Source organism: Monodon monoceros, unplaced genomic scaffold (genome assembly GCF_005190385.1).
Source record: "Monodon monoceros isolate NGI ecotype Baffin Bay Population unplaced genomic scaffold, NGI_Narwhal_1 Super_Scaffold_12, whole genome shotgun sequence".
NCBI classification, from domain to species: Eukaryota; Metazoa; Chordata; class Mammalia; order Artiodactyla; family Monodontidae; genus Monodon; species Monodon monoceros.
In genome coordinates this window covers 113585199-113608461 of record NW_021703768.1, presented here as the reverse complement: position 1 = coordinate 113608461, position 23263 = coordinate 113585199, and the positions used below count along the sequence as shown (strand labels likewise).

Genomic DNA, 23263 nt, shown 5'->3' with positions numbered 1-23263 from the left:
AAAGATATTAAAGATGATATAAACAGATGGAGAGATATACCATGTTCTTGGATTGGAAGAATCAATATTGTGAAAATGACTCTACCACCCAAAGCAATCAACAGATTCAATGCAATCCCTATCAAACTACCAATGGCATTTTTCACAGAACTAGAACAAAAAATTTCACAATCTGTATGGAAACACAAAAGACCCCGAATACCCAAAGCAGTCTTGAGAAAGAAAAACGGAGCTGGAGGAATAAGGCTCCCTGACTTCAGACTATACTACAAAGCCACAGTAATCAAGAGAGTATGGTACTGGCACAAAAACAGAAATATAGATCAATGGAACAGGAAAGAAAGCCCAGAGAAAAACCCACATATATATGGTCACCTTATTTCTGATAAAGGAGGCAAGAATATACAATGGAGAAAAGACAGCCTCTTCAATAAGTGGTGCTGGGAAAACTGGACAGCTACCTGTAAAAGAAGGAAATTAGAACACTCCCTAACACAATACACAAAAATAAACTCAAAATGGATTAAAGACCTAAATGTAAGGCCAGACACTAAAACTCTTAGAGGAAAACATCGGCAGAACACTCTATGACATAAATCACAGCAAGATCTTTTTTGACTCACCTCCTAGAGAAATGGAAATAAAAACAAAAATAAACAACTGGGACCTAATGAAACTTAAAAGGTTTTGCACAGCAAAGGAAACCATAAACAAGATGAAAAGACAACCCTCAGAATGGGAGAAAATATTTGCAAATGAAGCAACTGACAAAGGATTAATCTCCAAAATTTACAAGCAGCTCATGCAGCTCAATATCAAAAAAACAAACAACCCAATCCAAAAATGGGCAGAAGACCTAAACAGACATTTCTCCAAAGAAGATATACAGACTGCCAACAAACACATGAAAGAATGTTCAACATCACTAATTATTAGAGAAACGCAAATCAAAACTACAATGAGGTATCACCTCACACCAGTCAGAATGGCCATCATCAGAAAATCTACAAACAGTAAATGCTGGGGAGGGTGTGGAGAAAAGGGAACCCTCTTGCACTGTTGGTGGGAATGTAAATTGATACAACCACTATGGAGAACAGTATGGAGGTTCCTTAAGAAACTAAAAATACAACTACCATACGACCCAGCAATCCCACTACTGGGCATATACACTGAGAAAACCATAATTCAAAGAGTCATGTACCACAATGTTCACTGCAGCTCTATTTACAACAGCCAGGACATGGAAGTGTCCATCGACAGATAAATGGATAAAGAAGAGTGCCACATATATACAATGGAATATTACTCAGCCAAAAAAAGAAACAAAATTGAATTATTTGTAGTGAGGTGGATGGACCTAGAGTCTGTCATACAGAGTGAAGTAAGTCAGAAAAAGAAAAACAAATATAGTATGCTAACACATATATATGGAATTTAAAAAAAAATGGTTCTGAAGAACCTAGGGGCAGGACAGGAATAAAGACGCAGACGTAAAGAATGGACTTGAGGACAGGCGGAGGGGGAAGGGTAAGCTGGGACAGAGTGAGAGAGTGGCATGGACTTATATATACTACCAAATGTAAGATAGATAGCTAGTGGGAAGCAGCCACATAGCACAGGGAGATCAGCTCGGTGCTTTGTGACCACCTAGAGGGGTGGGATAGGGAGAGAGGGAGGGAGGGAGACACAAGAAGAGGGGATATGGGGATATATGTATATGTATAGCTGATTCACTTTGTTATAAAGCAGAAGCTAACACACCATTGTAAAGCAATTATACTGCAATAAAGATGTTAAAAAAAAATTTTAATTTAAAAAATAAAAGAAAAAAAAAGAAGACATACAGCCAAGAAGCACATGAAAAGCTGCTCAACATCACTTATTATCAGAGAAATGCAAATCAAAACTACAGTGACGTATCACCTCACACCAGTTAGAATGGGCATCATCAGAAAATCTACAAACAACAAATGCTGGAGAGGGTATGGAGAAAAGGGAACCCTTTTGCACTGCTGGTGAGAATATAAATTGGTACAGCCACTATGGAGAACAGTATGGAGGTTCCTTAAAAAAGTAAAAATAGAACTACCATATGACGCAGCAATCCCATTACTGGGCATATACCCACAGAAAACCATAATTCAAAAAGACACATGAGTGCTTCCCTGGTGGCGCAGTGGTTGAGAGTCCACCTGCCGATGCAGGGGACACGGGTTCGTGCCCTGGTCCGGGAAGATCCCACATGCCACGGAGCAGCTGGGCCCATGAGCCATGGCCGCTGAGCCTGTGCTCCACAATTGGAGAGGCCACAACAGTGACAGGCCCGCGTACCGCAAAAAAAAAAAAAAGACACATGAACCCCAATGTTCAATGCAGCACTATTTACAACAGCCAGGTCATGGAAGCCACCTAAATCCCCATCGACAGACGAATGGATAAAGAAGAGGTGGTACATATATACAATGGAATATTGCTCAGCCATGAAAAGGAACGAAATTGGGTAATTTGTAGAGACGTGGATGGATCTAGAGACTGTCATACAGACTGAAGTAAGTAGAAAGAGAAAAACAAATATCGTATATTATCGCATGTATGTAAAACCTAGAAAAATGGTACAGATGAACCAGTTTGCAGGGCAGAAATTGAGACACAGATGTAGAGAACAAACGTATGGACACCAAGGGAGGAAAGCAGCGGGGGTGTGTGTGTGGGGGGTGGTGGGATGAACTGGGAGACTGGGATTGAGATGTATACAGTAATATGTATAAAATAGATAACTTATAAGAACCTGCTGTATAAAAAATAAATTTAAAAAATAAATTACTGCACCTCAATAAAACTGGTTGTTAAAAGTGGCTAAGAAGTTAAAAAAAAAAAGAGCAACAACAAAGTATTGTATTTCTCTTACCTCTGCTGGATATACTGGGCATAATCTGAGGAATCAAATTATTGCTTGTATCCATGGGCTGGGAATTATCTTGACCCATCTGATCATCTGGTGGCATATATGCAGGAGGAGGAGTATCAGCTAAGAGGAAGAAAATGAGACAAGTTAAGTCGCAAAAGAATAGTTAAAATCTTCATCCTGCTCAAAGTTAATCTAAACGCATCTGTAAATTCTTAAGATTACCAGCAGGATTCATTACTAAACATCAGAGACACACAAAAATGTAGGATGCTACCTTAGGGCAAGGGAAAAGGAGAAAAGACAGCACACCCATTAGCTACCAGAAACCTACTGCAGGTCCACATGAATTTGTTCCAATCCAGGATAGTAAGATCAGTGCTAAAATTCACTAAAATAGAATTCAGGGTCAAGAATTTTGCCTCCATTTGCTTAGAATCATATGCTCAGAGAAACTGCAACTACTGCAGGTCAATCTGAAGGCCACAGATTATCCTTGTTTAGATAGATATCTACAGAGACATTTCTGAATTATCAAGACCATCACATACTGTATGGTTATTTAAAACTGGAAAATAAAACCATGCTCTTTCAAAATTTGCCAACACTAACAGCAGCTGTCTAATTCTTCTGCAATGTCTTAAAATGGTTGCTCTGTCCTATTAAATGGCTAAATCCTATTAAGTGGCTCGTAGGAAACTGAAAGTTAACTAGAATATCTTTTGAGTTCCAACATTTGTGGTTGAAAACCTTTATAAAAGCTACAGCTATACTTATTTGTCTCATACTGTAAATACTGAATATAACTTGTTTTTCACCTCAACGTTTGTATAAGATGTATTTTGAGACAGAGCTACAGTCAGCACTGAATCTAGGACAAAGGATGAAAATTAGTTTTTGAACAGACACCTAACAGCAAGTTAAACAGTTGGAACTGAAATACTCTTCAAAGAAACACAACACAACAAAATACAACTTCATCAATTGCTACTTCACTGCAGTAAAGAAACTACAAAGTATATATTTACATATGACCCTACTTACAACAGTAGGCATCCCAATATTTCTTGACACAGTGACCTCACGATTTACTCACATAAGACAGGCATGCCAATAACAAAATTTAGCAACTTTAAAAATCCACTTATGATCCTTCTTCAGGCAAATCGGTGCATCAGTTACCTAATTAAAGATAACTGGGGTTCATTTTAACCTACCGAAGTACAAAATGATTTTAACTTTTTTAGCAAAGTTAAAAAAGCACACACTTTAGAGTCAGAGAAACCTGGGCCTGAACCCCACTTACTAGCTGTGCGACCTTACGCAAGGTATTTAAGCTCTTGGGGTTAATACCAGTTTCGTTTTCCATCCATAAAACAAAAAAAATCTATCTCACTTGGTTGTTCTGAAGATTAAATTTAATGTGGTATCTCTCATCACAGTATTAGTTACATAAAAGGCACCAGATAAATGGTACTTGGTATTATAAATTATACGAAAATATTTAACTTTACGTCAAATATAGCTACTTCCTTTGTTGCTGCTGTTGTTTTGGTAGAACTTAATTTTAATGCCTGATGGTATATATGGATTTAGTAATTTGGTCCAATAAATGGTCAACTGACATCTAACAACATTTTGTTTCCAGATTAGCTACTTTACTTCACATTCATCAGTCATTTTGTCTTTATGTTTTTGATAAGCTTTTACTACACGCTGCCTTTACTGTATATAGGACTCCTCTCTATGAAACCTTTCAAATTAACACCATTTGGCTTCAATCTCTCAAGCTGCACTGGCAACCACTTGACACATGGGTATATCTATAGTTAGCAGTAAATGTATTTATGTGTTGCTATAATTTTGTCTATTCATTTAACAAATATTTATTGAGGATCTACTGCATACTAGATTCTGATATAGGTAGTGGGTATGTAGCAATAAACAAAAGATGCTATAAAATCCCTGTTTTCATGGAGTTTACAGTCAAGACAGGGGAGGCTGGGGAAAGGCAGACTGTAAATAAAGACAATATATACTATACTGGATTGTAATACATGCTATACAGAAAGATCAAGCAATGAGAGAGGGAAGGTGGGTTGGGAGGAGGGAGTGCAATTTTTAAATTCTATCTTATTTTATTGTCATTATTCTTAAAGGGTAATCTCTGATCTCCCCCAAATTGTGTTTGTTTTAAAAAATTCAATTTATTTAAACTAAAAAAAATAAAAACAGTTCATCCACTTCCCCCACCACCTCTGGCAACCACCAATCTGTCCTCTGTATCTGTGAGCTTAGTTTCTTATTTATTTTTTAAGATTCCACATATCTTATTTGAGAGAGACCATATAGTATTTGTCTTTCTCAGTCTTATTTCATCTAGCATAATGCTGTCAAGGTTCATCCATGTTGTCACAAGTGGCAAGATTTCATTCTTTTTTTATGGCTGGATAATATTCCACTGCATGTGTATGTGTGTATGTGTGTTATCATATCTTCTTTATCCATTCATCTATCAGTGAACACTTAGGTTGCTTCCAAATCATGTCTACTGTAAATAATGCTGCAACGAACATGGGGCGGGGGGTAGATATCTTTCTGAGTTAGTGTTTTTGTTTTCTTTGGATAAATATCCAGAAGTAGAACTGCAGAATCACATGGTAGTTCTATTTTTGATTTTTTGAGGAAACTCCATACTGTTTTCAAAAGTGGCTGTACTAATTTACATTCCCACCAACAGTGCACAAGAGTTCCCATATCTCCAGATCCTCACCAACACTTGTTACTTCCAACACGTTGCAGTTGCACTTCTACCTATCTCGAAATAATAAAGCATAATATGCTGAAAATGTTGCTTTTTTCCTTCCATCTTCAATATTAAAATGACTGAACACAAATTGACCAATTTTGATAAGTCTTTTTTTAAATGCACGCTGATATGACGGCTGTCAAATACAATCTACCAAAACTGTTCCAACCGAAGTTAAAGACAACTAAGTGCTACTAGAGCCATCTTATGGAAAAAACTGAACAAACCTTTTGGCCCACCCAATAATTGACCATTTTTGCATGAGTTTATTTCTCGACTCTCTATTCTGTTCCAGTGATCTATGTGTCTGTTTTTATGCCATTATTTTGATTATTATAGCTTTGTAATACAGTTTGAAATCAGGGAGTGTGATGCCTTCTGCTTTGTCCTTCTTTCTGAAAACTGCTTTGGCTATTCGGGGTCTTTTATGGTTCTATACAAATTTCAGGATTGTTTCTGTATTTTGTGAAAAATATGTCTACTTACATTTTTTTAAACTTATGGCACTTGGCAAAATAAAATCCCAAACTCTTCTGGAAATCAAACAACTACCAAAGAATAGTCACAAATAGTTGGCTCTTGGCATATTAACAGTTCACCCAGAGGATCAGCAGTATTAAAACAACTGCTAACTCTTAGGAATTATTTTTTTGTATCAATAAAATAAATTCTTACCTGGGAGCTGAAATGGACTTCCTGGTCCAGAACTTGCTGGGGAGTTGGGATATGTGCTGCTAGCAGGGGAAGGAGGGTAGGGACTATTTGGAGATAAGGGAAAAGGAGTGTTGTTGGGCTGATGGAAAGAATCTGGAAACGTTGCATTTTGTGGCATGTGAGGTTCATTGTGGCTTAAGTTTCTAAACTGAACCAGAAGGCTGTGTTGTGGGTTGAATTCATTATGACGAGGCACTAATACTGGAGGTAAGACTGAAAGACAAAAATCAAAAGTCATCTGTTAGCAACGACTAAAACAAATACCTCATACACATGAAGGGAAAGACAGAAAGGATTCAGGGAAGACTGTAAACCTATTAAAACAATTTATTTTTAGGAAGGGCTGCTTTGTAGAACCTTGAATCTATATTTACAAAATAACTAAACCAAAAATTCTCTAAGCACTCAGCCTATATAAAATACTCTAGAAGACAGAACATCCAAAGCAGAGAAGATATCACTCCTATTCTATAAGAGATCAAGCACATTTAAGAACAACCATAATTACAACACAGGGAATATAGCCAATATTTTATAAAAACTATAATTGGAGAATAACCTGTAAAAATTGTGAATCACCATGTTGTACACCTGAAACTTATATAATACTGTACATCAACTATACCTATAAAAAAAAAAGGGGGCTTCCCTGGTGGTGCAGTGGTTGAGAGTCCGCCTGCCAATGCAGGGGACACGGGTTCGTGCCCTGGTCTGGGAAGATCCCACATGCCGCGGAGCGGCTAGGCCCGTGAGCCATGGCTGCTGAGCCTGCGCGTCCGGAGCCTGTGCTCCACAACAGGAGAGGCCACAACAGTAAGAGGCCCACATACCGCAAAAAAAAAAAAAAGGTAAATATGTCATCATCTCCTTAGATGTTACTGCTGTTGGTCTTGCTTTGTCTACATGCAACAGGGAACACATCCTAAACCATGTGCACAAAAGTATCACCCCTTAGTTTGCAACCAAGGTAGCTATTTCCATGACATTACTGCTTTGCATGTTTGCTCTTTACCATTCAAGACTGTGGATGCTTTTAATGAAATAAGAAGCTAATATTAATTTGAAATAAAATAATGGATTAATATAACTTAAAAATTTTTTTAATTAAAAAATAGATTAAAAACAACCATAATACAGAGAATTTAATGCACTGAGAGTTGAACAGAGGTGAGTATTCCCAGCTAGCAAGGAATCAAACAAAATACCATGGAAAAGAGAACATCTGATTGGACCTTAAAGACCTGGAAGCATTTCACAGGGAAGTGCTAGGGGTGGAGAGTGTAAAGAATGTAAAGGAGGAGATGGATAAAGATAAGAAAGAACAGTCAGGTGGCCTAAGCACTGAACTGGGAGGTAAGACTAAAGTTGAGATCAGCTATGCACATGCCCTGAAAGCCTCCATGTTTCCAATTCTGGACATTTTATCTTTCTTTCTTTGAGAGATCTTGCATTTTATGTTCTTCAGTAAAGTTTTCCCAACTGAAAACAGTAACAATTCCTAGGTAGAGGTCTTCCATTCAAAATAATTTTTCTAAACACGACCATAATGGAAATATATACAAGAAAGCCTAAACATCTTAAGAGATACACTTTTTCTTAGCACATTCACTTTATTCACATATTCAATTTCTCTAAAGACCCAAGTGTCAACCACATACAAATATCCGATCACCTTTCCCTACAGGAAATTGAAACAAACCTGATTTCTCTAAACTCTTACGGTACTATTTCATCTCTTTTATAACTTTCCTATATTTGTCAGTGTAATTTCACTTCTGAAAATCTCACTTTGACTCTGACATCAGTCAGCAGCAACAAAATCAATCTGTTTTTAAGTTAACTGGGTCACACTTCCCCTCCCTGAAGTAAGAATGAACCTGAGGAATCAGAAGCTCTGTAATTTGTACTGTTTTTTCATCACTTTTCATTTTACTGAATTAGTGTCGTGATTATGTAGTTAACATCTGATTACAATCGCTTTGTTCTACAGTGTATTACTAACTGCTGTTCCCCTTACAAAATGATGGGACAGATGCCACTGGACAGTAGGGCATGAGACAGTAAGAATGTCTATGTGTAGCTGGCTAGTAATCTGAAAGACTTAGTGAAATAACTACTTAGGAGTTCAATCCAGTAAGGATTTCTTTACTTTTTTTTTTTTTGAGGCAGAACTAAAATCACTGATTTCTCTCTTACTTGTATATTATCTATACACATCATTTTTTTAGAAATTGTTTTATTTTCATTCAAAAATAATACATGGATAGTTTCAAAAAATAGATGCTACATGAGATTATAAACAAAAAGAACAATTTCTAAGGCTCCTCCCATACTGCTTCCAGAGACAACAAAGTTAAACTCTTAGTCATTTCTTCTAACATTCACTTTGTGCACTACTAAGTAACATGCTTATACTGTTGTTACTGGTTGTTCAAGACATTATTCGTAGACTTGCTTTTATGGCAAATGAAGTAGCTTTCTTAAACCATTCTATCCCACTCCGCTTCCCCTTCGCCACAATAAAGTCACATAAAAAATTTTGGTTAAATCAATATCCAGGGTTTATATATGTTATACAAATTATATAAATACAATTCACTGCTGAATTGTACTTATTATGTATAAATAATAAATACAAGTATATATTATGATTATATTTTTCCTTGAACAATGTTTTTATTAATTATTGCCTTGGTCCTTCATTTGCTTAACCTCAAGTCTGTACCACTAATTTCCAGACGTCCAACAGATCTATCAAATTCCCATCAATATTATTTTCCAGATCCCACAAATATACAAATAATCTATTGATTCCATTTTCTCCCCTGATCCCCCATTCTTTGCTATAAACTAGACTGGCTGCTACTTAAGTCTCCTACAAATCTGAGGTCCTTGGACTTCCCCTTCTCTTCTCTCCTGTTGGATCTCATTTCCTGGACCTCATTCTCTATGAGCTTCCTACGGAAGGATGTAAGGGAGAGAAATTTTGAGCCCTGGCCTATATGAAAATACCTTGTCGTATGTTTATCTGCAGACAGATTCCAGAATAGATAACTTTTTATCTCTGAATTTGGGGGGCACTGCTTCATTTTCTTCTAGAATCTAAAACTGCATTGAGAAATCCAGTATTCTCATTCCCAGTCTTTTCTATGTGCCCTGACTTTTCTCTCTGAGAGCTTTCAAAATCTTCTTTTTATCCATGATATGCTAAAATTTCATGTGTGGGTCTTTTTTCTGCCCCTTGTTCTGGTTACTCAGTCACTGGGCCCTTTCGATTTTCAGTTCTGGGAACTGTTCTAGTATGATTTCTTTGATAATTTTCTCTTTCCCATTTTCTCCAATGCTTGATTTCTAGAATGTATTATTTTATTGGAATATTTAATTTGAAACTTATTCTGAGCTAGTTAATGTTTTATCTAAGCACTTTTCATGCATTAACTCATCTAATTCTCATAACTAACCTGAAGTACATATTATTATCCCCACTTTACAGATGAGGAAACAAAGTCACAGAAAGGTTAATTAATTTGCCTGTGGTCACACTGATAGCACTGGTAAAGTCAGGATTCAAATCCAGAAAGTCTGGTTCCAGAACATAGTCTTAACCAGTAGACAATACTGCCTATTAAACACTGGATCACCTGGGTTGGCCCTCTATTTTTCTTTTATCACTTTCCAACTATTTTCCATCCTTTTTTTTTTTTTTTTTTACCATTCTGCAATACTTTCTGGCTCCACTGTATGTGATCTTATATAAGTTACTTCCCTATAAGTAACTATGTGATCTTATATAAGGTACTTCCCTATTAAGTTTTGGTTTCCCTATCTGTAAACTTACGGGTAAACTTAGAGTGCTGTAAAATGTTAGTACCATTTTCTAACCCTATGAAGGAATAACCTCATAGTATTAGGAAAGTGTCTCGTCCTTAAGTGCTCAATAAATGTTCATTACTATTACTATTACTGTTACTATTATTATGACTTTATTAATACTGGTACTATAAAGTGATCCATCCTGTGCCACAGCTGCTTAACTTGCTTAAGCATACCAGGCCTAAGCCCCAGTCTTTTCTACAGAATGAATCACAGCTGAGAAAAACATATTACAAAAATAAGACATTTCTATTGACTGATTACTGGACACACCCTAGCTGTGGGGGAATACACTAAATTCCTTGACTTTCTTTCCAACAACTTCTAGCAAATATCAAGCCTGGGAATTTTTCAAACTACACTTCTCTATTAAATCCTCACATCTTCCTTTCCTCATCAACTCCTCAGGCTACAGCTCTCCTTGGATTCAACAAGAAATTGAGAATCACCTCAAATACCACCTGGCAGCTCTAAAGCCCTTAAAATGAACTTTCCCTGACAGGACCATTACTACTATTTTTTTTTTTTTTGCTAGTCTCCACAATCAATGTTATTTTTATAGCTTTTTTACCATACTGGACTCTTATATTATCTTCAGTGAAATCCAGCGAGGCCCGCAGACTAAGGTGGCTACCACGATTCCTGCCTCTGGGTATTTACCGCTGGAGTAATCCCCCTCCCTCTGAGTATATTATCTGTGACTTGCTTCTAACCGATAGCATATGGCAAAAGTGACAGGATGTACGCGATAACATTCCACAAGAATACAATGTTCCTTCTAGCAAGAAGACACTTTCTTACTGGCTTTGAAGAAGTAAGTGGCCATGAATGTGAGCTACTTATGAAGAAGGTCCCATGGCAAGCAAATGAAGGCAGCCTCCAGTCAACAACCAGACAGAGTCCAACAGCCTGCAAGGAACTGAATCCTGATAATAATCACATGAGCTGGGAAGGAGATCCTTTCTCAGGTGAGCCTCCGGTAAGACCCAAGCCCTGACCAATACCTAGAGTACAGCCTTGCAAAGGACCCAGTTAAGCCATGCCTGGACTCCTGACTGACAGAAACTGTGAGATAATTAACATGTATTAAGCCACTTACCTTCTGGTACTTTGTTATGCAGCAATAGATAACTAATGTACCCAGCTAGTATCTCAGCTTATATAATTCATTCAATACAAAAAAATATTTACTGGGCACTCCCTACTAAGTTCAAGTTAATAATACTATTCTAGGCACTGGGAATGCAGCACAGAATGAGCCAGAGGAAGGTACTTCTCACATCAGTCAATAAAAAAAATAAATACCTAATAGAGTCAAGTAGTGATGGGGGCATTTGAGCAAGGACAAAATGAAATGAGAAAATGTGACACGAAAAGATCCTGGGGGGAGAGTACTCTAAGTAGAGGAAACAGCATTGGAAAAAAGCCTGGATGCAGGAATATGGCAAGTCCAAGGAACAGAGGAAGTTTGAGGATAGGTTATGTAAGCCCTTGTAGAAATCTGTTCTAAGTGTGACAGAAAACCTTTAAAGTGTTTTGGGCAGGGACTGACATGATTTGATGTATATTTTCTAAAGTTCACTCTGGATGCTATAATAGAAAACAGAATGGGTTGGGGGAAAGAAAAAAGACAGAGAGACCAATTAGGAGACTACTTAAGGTGAAAGATGATGATGGTCTGTGCTGGAGTAGTGGTGTTAGAGATGGTGAGATGATATGCTCAAGATATATTTTGAAGGTAGAGCAAACAGCATTTGCTCATAGCTCAAACACAGAACCTAAGAGAGAAATAAAAGATGACTTCTAGGGAGCAATTACATGAATGCTAGTGCCATGTACTTCAACTGGGAAAACTGGAGGAAATAAAAGACTTGGTGGGAAAAACAAATCCAAAGTCCTATCTAGACATATTAAATCTGATGTTTATTAGACATTCGGATGGAGATGTTAAGTAGGCAACTGGATACAGAGTCAGGAGAAGCTGACTCTGGAGTTCAAAATGTGCACATAAGCTTATAGATAGTTTTAGGACATGTGATAACATAAGAGTACACAGAGGAAAAATATAGATGGAGAAAAAGTCCAGGGACTGACTCCTGTGAAAACAGGAAAACAGCCAACAAAGAGACTAAGCAAAAACAGCCAGTGAGGTAGGAGAACTAGGAGAGTGTAATGTTTCAGAAGCCAATATAAAAAAGTTTTGAGTGGGCGGGAAAAAGAGCAACTGTATCAAATGATGTTGATGGGGCAGGTAAGATGAGGACTGAGAATGAATGACCCCTCTATCTGTAACAAGGCGGTCATTAGTGAATTTGACAAGTCAAATGGTAGGGAAGGAAGACTAACTAGAGGGGTATCAAGAAAGAACAGGAAGAAAGTAATGTGGAGATAATAAACATGGAGACTACTATAAAAGGTAGACTGAAGGCGGGGGCATATTCTTGAGGTCAAGACAGAAATTCTTTCTTAACTTTTATTTGAAGTTGGGCTGTATCATGACATGCTTGTATGCTTTCAGAAAAAGTCTAGCAGAGAGGGAAAATACAATGCTGGAATAAATAAAAAATAAACAAAAAGGAGTGGGATGTAGTACACACATGGAACTTAGACTTCAGATAAAATAGAGGAATGGCAGAGTGTATATACGACTGGCTGCTTACAGCGAACAATGAATTAGAACAAGCCGCTTGGGAGCTGTATCATCCATATATTAAGCTCAATTTAAAATCCAGTACTCCTCCCAAGATTAAAATCTTTAAGAAGGAAACTTAAAGCTAAAACAACCTTCTTAATTACTAAATTCAGTCAAATGCAAATCAGAAAGAGAAAAGTTTTTATAATTTTTCCCAGAGGAGTTAAAACCTACCTGGACTCTCCACTCTCTTATAGTGGTATGGGTTGATACAAACTTCCTTTTGCTTAGATCCAAAAGGAAATTCACAAATATCCAATGGCTTTAGCTCGTGATGACTCTGCAAATCAGGCCAGCGCCAAACACGACAATATATAACATGGGGCAAGCCTTTTCTGTGAGAAACCTGCAGGCGTCCATCTAAAGATCTGGGAATAGTGACACATTTGCTTGGCTGTCCTGGACTGCTCAAGGCTTTCTCCAGTTCCTCCATGGCACCCTTTTTCTTTTTTAGCTTTTTCACCAAAGCATCGACTGCCTTTTCTGCCCATTTCTCCTCTTCATCACCTTGCTTCCAGCCCAACAATCGCTTTACTGCTGGACTAGTAAAAGAAAACAAGCTGGCCATTGACGTCATTTGATTTAAATCTTCAGAAACCTTCCTGCAACTCAAAGTCAGATCACAAGTGAAAAGTCATATACAAGTCCTAAACAAAAGTTCCAATTAAAAAGGGAGGAGTGACATGTATCTTCATAAGTGCCATAAGCTTCTTTCATGGGTTCAAGTCCTGAAAGAGAAAGGGGGAAAATTTAAATGAATGCAATTAACGTACATTTAAATCAATATAATTTGAAAAGCATATTACTTTTAAATAACAGCAGAAAAGGATTACAAAGTAAAACAAAAAACCTACGTCTAGAAAGAGAAATTTTCTTAGTCCTGTGACCACTCACTTCCTTCTTCATAATATGAACAAATAATTCACTGGCAATGCCAAATGATAACCAAAAGCAAAGCAGGGTGCTCTACTTTCTATGTATTATCCCCCCACCAAAAAAAAAAAACAGCCCCTAGACCTTTATTTCTTTCGGTCAGAAGCCCCCAAATCTAAGGTTTGATTCTAATGTACTTTTCTTCATTGAAATCCAGGTTATGTGCTGTGTCAGTTTTGAACATGATATTATCCTGATTTGAACAAAAGTCTTAAGAGAAATCTAGCTCTTCCCTAGGGTCATTATTCTCTTTAAAATGTTCCACAGACTTGTAAGATTTGGGCAAAAGTCATAGTAGTACTCAAGTCACATTATTATTATAGATGCAAATTTTATTAGAAGTTGTCATAAGATGTACCAAACCCTCAACTAAATTATAACATACTTAACTGCCAGAAAAATGGGAGGTATCTACTTTTAAAATGAAGAATGCTAGATTTAAAGAGAATAAATTCAAAGTTTAATCCCAAAAAAGATAGTTTATAATTTCATAATTCCTATTGCCTTCTCTGATATTTTAAGCATGTTAAGTTAATGAACCTGCTCCAGACAGACCACCATTCTACACCCTGAAGAAGCCCTTGGTGATGGTGACAAGAGGAAGCGATATGCAGTGGTACTCCACCAATAAGAGTGGTACAATCCCCTGTGGTCACTACACAGCCAACCACAGACAATGAGTAGCTAGTGAAATAGCAGGAGTAATGTTTGGAAAAAGGATGTCAGTAACAAAACATGCTTTCTTTCTTATGCCTAAAATTGCCAAATAATGCTGAAGCTCTGTCTTTGACAAATACTAGCAAATTCTAGCATCAAGCCTATTCTGGATTGGGGTGCATCTTCCCAGAAAAGAATACATGTGCTCAGTTAAAACTCAGGTAAACATAAAGTAAAATAAAACAGAGTTAAATTCAACAAATGTGTATTGATTGCTTGTCGCCATATACTGTGAACAGCCATGATGGTACTTTAAAAAAAAAAAAAAAGAAGTCATATACCAAATAATTTCATCTTAAGAGCCAACTGATTCATTCTTTCAATATGTGCTTAGTAAGAGCCTACTAAGTGCCAGTCACTGTTCTAGGTGCTGATCCAGAAAAGGAAAAGTATAGGAGCACTGACTGACTCCTCTTTAGGAGAAAAGGGTTACATGTAGAGCTATGGAACATTATGGTTCCTCCTTTAAAAAGTGCTTAATTGATCAAAAAGGGCTAAGAGCTGCAAGCATTTATTCACACTGTACACCACACCCAAGAAACCTGTACATAACCTCTTGGCACCTGTCACTAGGAACTGCACAATCTTCAATTAGACTGACTTCTCCCTACTTGCAAGGCCAGACTATACAGAGTGCAGAGAACAACTTACACCCCGTTTCACTAAACTCAAATTCCACTCAACCTGCTGCCACTGGGAAGTCACAGATGTGCTCAGATGCTCAGTAGTGGCTATCCAGACTGCCATGCTGGAACCATGGGAGGAAGGGTACAGGGAAGTGAAGGTATACTCCTTATGTATGTATGGATATGCCTAACCCTATGCAGGACATCTTTCCCAATGCTGCACAGGATAATTTTCATCAGGTAAGCAAAACTGCCTACCTTAAACCAAAGAAATACAACAAAAAGATGAAAGCATGTTTTTCAGTAACAGGTCACAGAGTATAAAGTGTTATGAGTTAAACAAACTGTAAGAAAGGCTTACTTCAGTTGTAGCAACATTAAGGATATAGGATAAGCCATCTGGGTCCGAAAGTAAAGGCATGATTTGGTTGTCTGAGATGAGAAGGAAAATTTCAAAGGAAAAGGGGCACAAGCAAAAAAAATCCATAGGCAGATATGAAGAGAGCATTTCCTAGGATAGAGAGCAGATAGGCCTGGCTGACTGAGACCTTATTCTGTAATACTAGAATATAACAGAAGCGAAACAGAGTAGTGCATGAGTATGAGAGAGAGCATGTATGAGCAATGATATGTTGAAGAACGGAGAGACAAAAGCAGAGGAGCTTGAAGACCAGATACTAGATTAGTAGTTAACCACCAGAAAGTGCTTAATAAATGTTAACTACTAATCTAGTATCACCATTACTATTAAATACTAACCATATTATGTACTAACAAGAAAAAAGGGAAAGTTATTTGTGTATATAAACCCAAAACAAGGACTAAAAGGCTACATACTAAATTATTCATTGCAGTTACCTCTGGGGAGAGGCATGGAATGGAAGACAAGCAAAATAGAAAGGGGTCCTGCATGATTTGTTCTATATGCTTCTGTATTTTTTTAACCTTTTAACAAAGGCATAATGCTAAGATAAAAATAGTAGAAGGACTTCCCTGGTGGTCCAGGGGTTAAGAATCCGCCTTCCAATGCAGGGGACGCGGGTTCAATCCCTGGTCAGGGAACTAAGATCCCACATGCTGTGGGGCGACTAAGCCCACACGCTCTAGAGCCCGTGAGCCACAACTACTGAGCCTGCGTGCTCTGGAGCCCATGTGCCACAACTAGAGAGCCTGTGCCCCGCAGGGAAAGATCCCACGTGCCGCAACAAATATCCCAAGTGCCACAGCTAAGACCCGATGCAGCCAAATAAATTAAATAAATAAATAAAATAGGAGAGAATCTATTATCTACTATAGAACAGAATGGAGTTAAGAGTGCTAGTACAAAAAAACAGGTGAAACTCATGCATGCTACTAGAACTCAGGATGGTGGTTACCCTTTAAAGGGAAGGGTGGGGGTATTGACTGGAAGGGAGCTTGAGGATTTCTGCCATCCTGGTAAAGTTCATCTTGCTCTGGGTGATTTTATGAGAGAGTCACTTTGTGAAAATTTGGCTGGCTGAATACTGAAGATGTACACACTTTCTGTTAACAACTTTAAAATATTTTCCTGCTATGTAAAGTGCACAGTGGTCAGCTTCCTTCCTATGTTTTGCCCATCTTCAGGTCCCCTTCTCACAGGCAATCCCTCTTGTATTGTCTTTTATGTCTTTCCAGAGAAATTTTACACAAATACAGATATATAAATAATCATAACCCTTTTTTCACACAAATAGTGGTATATTGAAAAGAAAAAAAGCAAGGTACAGAAAAATGTATAAACAATGTTATCTTCAAGATCTTTCCATACCTATATAGAAACAGCTTCCATATTCTTTTCTAATACACAGAATTCCAGTGTAAAAGTAATCTTAAGAGTATATCAAACTATGTCATTTCTCTGCTCAAAGATCATCCAGCAGTTTCCCATTACACTCAATATCCAAATTCTTTAACATTACTTTATAGGACCTACATGATCCAGCCTCTGGCTTCTCCTCCAAACTCATTTTTAGCATTCTCCAAGCTAACTTTGCACGCAACCACACTTGAAGGCTTTCCATTTCTCAAATGCTCCAAAGTCATTTCTACCTCAAGGCCTTTGCACTTGATGTTCCCTCCCGTGGAATTCTCCTCTCCCAGATCTTAACATGGCTTTCTCTCTCAATTAATTCAGCTGCTCAAAAGTCACCTTCTGAAAAAGGACTTCCCTGACCACTTTATCTAAAATAGCATACATCCCACTCCTGCATCATTCTCTATCCCCTGGTCCTGCTCAATTTTTTTTCATGACATTTATAATAATCTGATATCATATCAATTTTATTTATTAACTACATGCCTTCCCCACAGAAATGTTAGAAGGCAGGTAGCCTTGTCTTCTTTATCCATCATCATATTCCCTTGGACCTAGAATAGTGCTTATTTATTAAATAAGTGAGTGAGTAGAGAGTTGAAAAAAAGCAATTTGTAAAAACATACATACCTTTATAAGAGCAACTGTGTAAAATTTAAAGCAAAAAAAAGGAGTTCTTTATGGACATGCACAGATATAGTAAGAGAATAAAAGTATGCATGGAAATGATACACACCAACCTCAGGATACTGAATACTGACTATCTCTGGTGAAAGAAGAAAGAAGGTGGAAGAACAAATGGAAAAGCTTTAGCTGTGTTTCTTTTAAAACTAGATTTGAAGAAAATCTGACAAATCATTACATATATTATTTTCTCTACTTTTCTACATTTAAATATTTTATAACTCAAAAATGCACTATTTTTAATTTTTTTAAGTATTATCAATGTAATGAAAACAGAAGAGGATCAGATTCTGTCCTTTACTAGGTATATGACCATGACCAGGTATCACTCTTTCTAAGCCTATTAATTTTTCTATAAAATAGGGATGATGGTTCCCAAGTCATTAAAATGATGAAGTAATAAAATAATGTGTGCCTGAAGTATTGAAAACACACATATACATATACATACATGTAATAGATGCTTTATAAACTCAAACATGCTATTCACACATGAACTTCTAGCACTGCGAAAGGGGAAGGGACAAACTTTGCACTCACTTCTTTAAATATGGAATGATTAAAAATTTTAGACATGTTTAATTGAATTCTTTCTAAAAATGTTTTATAACTTTCCAAACTGCATAACTGGTATGCGCAAGTAATCCAAGTACTTGTTATCTAAAGTTAAAAAAGGGAGCAAAATTGATCATAAAAATTCACTAATGAATAAGTAAAAGACCTGGTCAGGCACTTCACAAAAGATATCAAAATTGCCATTAGATGGTAAAATGGACTCAACAGCATTAGTTATCAAAGAAATTTAAAAAACAAACAAAGACAGTGAGATATCACACATCTACCAGAATAGCTAGACTTAAAAAAAAAAGAGAGAGAGAGAGAAGGTGTTCATGACAATCAGAACAATTCTTACATATTGTTAGCAAAAATATAAACTAGCCCAACCACTTTGGAAAATTGTTTGACAACATCTACTAATGCTAAACATAGGTCCCTATGACCCAGCAATTCCATTCCTAGGTATATATCCAACAGAAACAAGTGCTATGTCAACCCAAAGGCAAGTACATGTTCATAACAACTTTATTTGTAATAGTCCCAAATTGGAAATAACCCAAATATTCATCAACAGTAGAGTGGGTAGATAAACCACAGTAATAAATTCATACAACAAAATACTTCACAGCAATGAAAAAGAACACACACATGTAAAACATGCATGAATCTCACTGATATACTGAAGAAGTCAGATACAAAAGATTACACATTTTATCATTCCAACTACATGACATTCAAAAACAGGCAAAACTAACCTATGGCATCAGAGGCAAGAATATTACTAAGAGGGGACAAGACAGCCTTCTGGGGAGCTAGAAAATTTCTATATCTTGATCTGGGTGATGGTGGTATAGATGTACACATACATAAAAGTTCACTGAGCTATACACATAAGATTTGTGCACTTTAAAATATACTTCAATTTTAAAAATCTTTTAAAAATTTACTAGTGTACTGATCACTTATAATTAGTTCTTGTTCACTAGCATCTCCCTTACTGTAACAGCTTCTAAACCACAAATGAAACTGCAAATTCTGCAAAAATTGTAACATTTCATAAAGTTTATTAAAATGAGAGCAAAAGATGAAAGGTCTGGGATTTAATTTTACCTTACTATCCTATGAACAAATAAGTCTATTGTTGTCTCATGCATACTGTCAAAGAACATGAGACTCCTTTATTAATCATGGCCCACCAAGCAATGTAAGCGTCAGATGTGCGGTTCCCTTTGCCGCTGAGACCCACAGGAATATTGCAATATGACCCAGATGGACGGTACTCCTGCAGTGGTTTGCACTTATGATGAACAGTGAGTTTGGGAAATTCACCACTTTTATAGTTATCAGTAAGCAATAATAACTTCACTGTCAACGGATTAACAGAAGTCCATGGGAAAATCCATAAATATTTTTATGAATATTTTCACAAAAATAAAAATGCTCTTAATATTAGTACCACAAATGTCAAACATGAAGGATGTCATATCATGCTACTAAATTGTTTTGTGAGAAAAATTAAGCCTATCCATACTCAATTCAGTCTTTGTTCGTTATAAAACTTAATGCATGTTTACAATTATAACCTAATGATTTTCCAAAATTTTAAGTTTTTAAGATAAAGTCTGAATCAGACCTTTTATTCACAATTCAGTATGAAATACTGGTCTGCATTTTAAGTGGTTTCATTTTGAATGGGTGTTTTCCTGAACCAATTATCATTGGCTCATGAAGACCTAAATATAGCATAAGCTTTTCTTTTTTTTTTTAATTTTAAATTTTATTTATTTATTTATGGCTGCATTGAGTCTTCATTGCTGCACATGGGCTTTCTCTAGTTGCGACGAGCGGGGGCTGCTCTTTGTTGCAATGCGTGGGCTTCTCACTGTGGTGGCTTCTCTTGTTGTGGAGCACGGGCTCTAGGTGCATGGTCTTCAGCAGTTGTGGCACGCAGGCTCAGTAGCTGTGGCGCACGGGCTTACTTGCTCCGCGGCATGTGGGATCTTCCCGGACCAGGGCTCGAACCCATGTACCCTGCATTGGCAGGCAGATTCTTAACCACTGTGCCACCAGGGAAGTCCCAGTAAAACTGTTTTATGGTACCCATGTGATAGATCAATTTTCTCCTGTCATCTTTTCTGTAAAATATATATTTAAAATCAGATATTGGTCCACAAATTGAAATAAAAGTATCAGAGTGCTTGGGATAGAGCAATAGATTTATTTTACTACCCTCACAAAAGTCCTCCATTACGATAGAATTTTTTCATTACGTATACAAAAAATAGAGTAAAATAATAATTCTTTTGATTTGCAAGTACTAGCATATGCAATATGAGTCCCAAGTGAACTTGCAATACCTTTGAAAATAAGAGTATGATTAGGTTTTCGAGTACCCAAAAGGTTTAATTTTAAATCTCTTATTGAAAAGTTGGTTCAATTTTTCGCACCCCCTTCGCCTTTCACTAAATAAAATGAATTTAGAAACACTGAGAACACCCATCCTCAATTCAAACAGCTGATTGTGTTCACAACCAACAACAATACTCTTCTATATTATCTCTATCCCAGTAATAGAGAAAAGTCCAAAAAGGCTATATTCACTAACTTCAGCCTTTAGAGGTTACAGATTGCTGGGTAGTTAAATTTGGTCCTCTGTACTCCCTTTCTACAATGCTTTCAGGGTCTACTGAGGCACAAGTATATACCACCCATGCTAAACTCAAGAGCAGACTTATACTCTTATTTATACAACACACACTTACTGAGTGTACCTAAAAAGGGCAAGCCACTAAAGTAGATGCTAAAGGGTTAAAAGATAAATCAGGTCCAGACCTTAACTGTAAGAATTACAAATTAATAATCAACTAAGATGTGCCCATTCCTATCTGCAATACACCATGGAGAATGGCAGATCCCCTAGGGTGTATAGGATGCTAAAAGAAATTCAGGGGATGGCCCTTGGGGGAACGGAGTGGAGGGAGACAAAAAGCATGAAGTAGCTATATCTTAGGCATAAATGCTATTCTGATAAAGACATAAAATCAGAGTTTTTATCTACCAGGATGGGGAAAAACTACAGTTCAGTTTGCTGGAACATAGGTGGTAGAACAAGAAAACTGACTAGATACATACAATAAGGCTAATCTACACAGGGATATTAATATACGTATTGTAACACACAGAAACACCGGATTTGAAGTCTAATGAACTAGGGTTCAAATTCTGAATCTAACACACCTAAATATCCATTTTTCCTATTTTGTATAATGAGTATCAGTTCTGAGAATTAAATGAGATATACACTTAATGCCTGGCATAGTACATATTGAGCAAAGGGAAACTGCAGTCATTATTATTGCAATAATCATGAAATTTTTTGACATCAGGCTCAGGATTTTAAATACACAGCTGGGCTACTTTTTTTTTTTTTTTTTTTTCTTTTTCGGTACGCGGGCCTCTCACTGTTGTGGCCTCTCCCGTTGCGGAGCACAGGCTCCGGACGCGCAGGCTCAGCGGCCATGGCTCACGGGCCCAGTCCCTCCACAGCATGCGGGATCTTCCCGGACCAGGGCACGAATCCGCGTCCCCTGCATCAGCAGGCGGACTCTCAACCACTGCGCCACCAGGGAAGCCCTGGGCTACTTTATTTCATCAAATATACAAAGCCATCTACTTAAGAGGTCCCATTATTTTATGAACCTTGAAGGAAGAAAAGGCTGCAAATTAAACTATCACACCATGCTTTCTCATCGCTTAGATTTTTTTCTTCATAATATCATCCTTCTGCCATCAAGACTGTAGGTCTGAAGAGTGTTCCAATATTACTCCAGGATTGTTGTTCAAGCCACTGACACCCATCCTGCAAGTTTTGATACTGCTGCTTCCTTGATCTTCCCAGAAGGTGTAAATGAAAGAAATGACAGCAATGAAAACAGCAAAGGCAGACATCATGCATGTGCAATGACAACATCAAAACTGCCACCTAGCCGAAACCAATATTCAGATGCCATCGGCTATAAGACACATACCAATTTCAGAGATATTATGAGGTGGGTAAAATGCATATCTAGAAGAAATAAGGCAGCTTTTTCTTTCCTCCTGTCCCAAAGTCTTTTCTGATGTTCCCCATCACTTCCCACCAGTACTACTGCTCTCCCTTCTTTCTTGTTCTCATTCTCCTTTCTTGCCTCCCCTTTCTCCATTCCTCACAGCTTCTCCCACATTGCTGAGTGTTGATTTTGGAGAAGCTTGGCTACTACCTAATGATGTATAAACTACCTAAGGAAAATGAACTTTTCTTCTAACTCCAAAAGGACCTACTTAGCACAGAGTACGTATTTTGTACCTCTGGTACTTTCAAGTGCTCCAGGGCTTGCTTACCTCCAAGTTTTCTTCTAAGTAGAAGAGAAGATGCATTTAACAGCCCAGATATGTAAGACAATACCCTACATGAAAACCTGGCTTCTGAGCAAATTCTATTTGTGCCTCTGTCATCCTCATCCTGGGCCACCTAATACACTGAAGCTTTCCTAAAGTACACCATTGGGAGTAAAATATTTGTTATTACTCTTTAAAGGTGACTTATTTCGTTCCTACAAAAACCAAAATATCAGTAGGCTTCAAGGAACTTAAATCATGGAATTATTTTCTTTTGCAATAAACCTCCACGAGAAGCTCTTTCAAAATAGTTATTATTTATAAATGTTAAAGCCATATTTCAATAGCATAATTGGGCACAGAAGACAAATTCTGTTTTCTTTTTGCTTTTCTGGAGTCATACTAACCCAACCTTTTTGAATGCTAAATATTAACTGAGCCTTCTTAAAAGCCAAGTCTTCTTAAAACAATGCACAGGAGGCTAACAAAGAAGTCAATAAAACAAACAAACAAACCTCACAAACTAAATTGAACAATG

The 23263-nt window shown here is 37.2% G+C and overlaps 1 protein-coding gene across 2 annotated transcripts in view; it reads right to left on the bottom strand.

Moving 5' to 3' along the window:
• Nucleotides 1-23263, bottom strand: part of SMAD5 (SMAD family member 5) — a 46130-nt gene that overhangs the window by 12696 nt on the left and 10171 nt on the right. Inside the window, exons 2-4 of one of the 2 annotated variants that reach the window (XM_029217683.1) lie at nt 13171-13724; nt 6393-6644; nt 2912-3031 (exon numbers count right to left, since the gene is read on the bottom strand). In XM_029217683.1, the coding sequence (XP_029073516.1) occupies nt 2912-3031; nt 6393-6644; nt 13171-13573 (775 nt within the window). In that variant the 5' untranslated portion in view covers nt 13574-13724. Of the gene's footprint in view, nt 1-2911; nt 3032-6392; nt 6645-13170; nt 13859-23263 lie in introns of those variants that run through there. The other variant, XM_029217684.1, reaches the window with a different exon arrangement.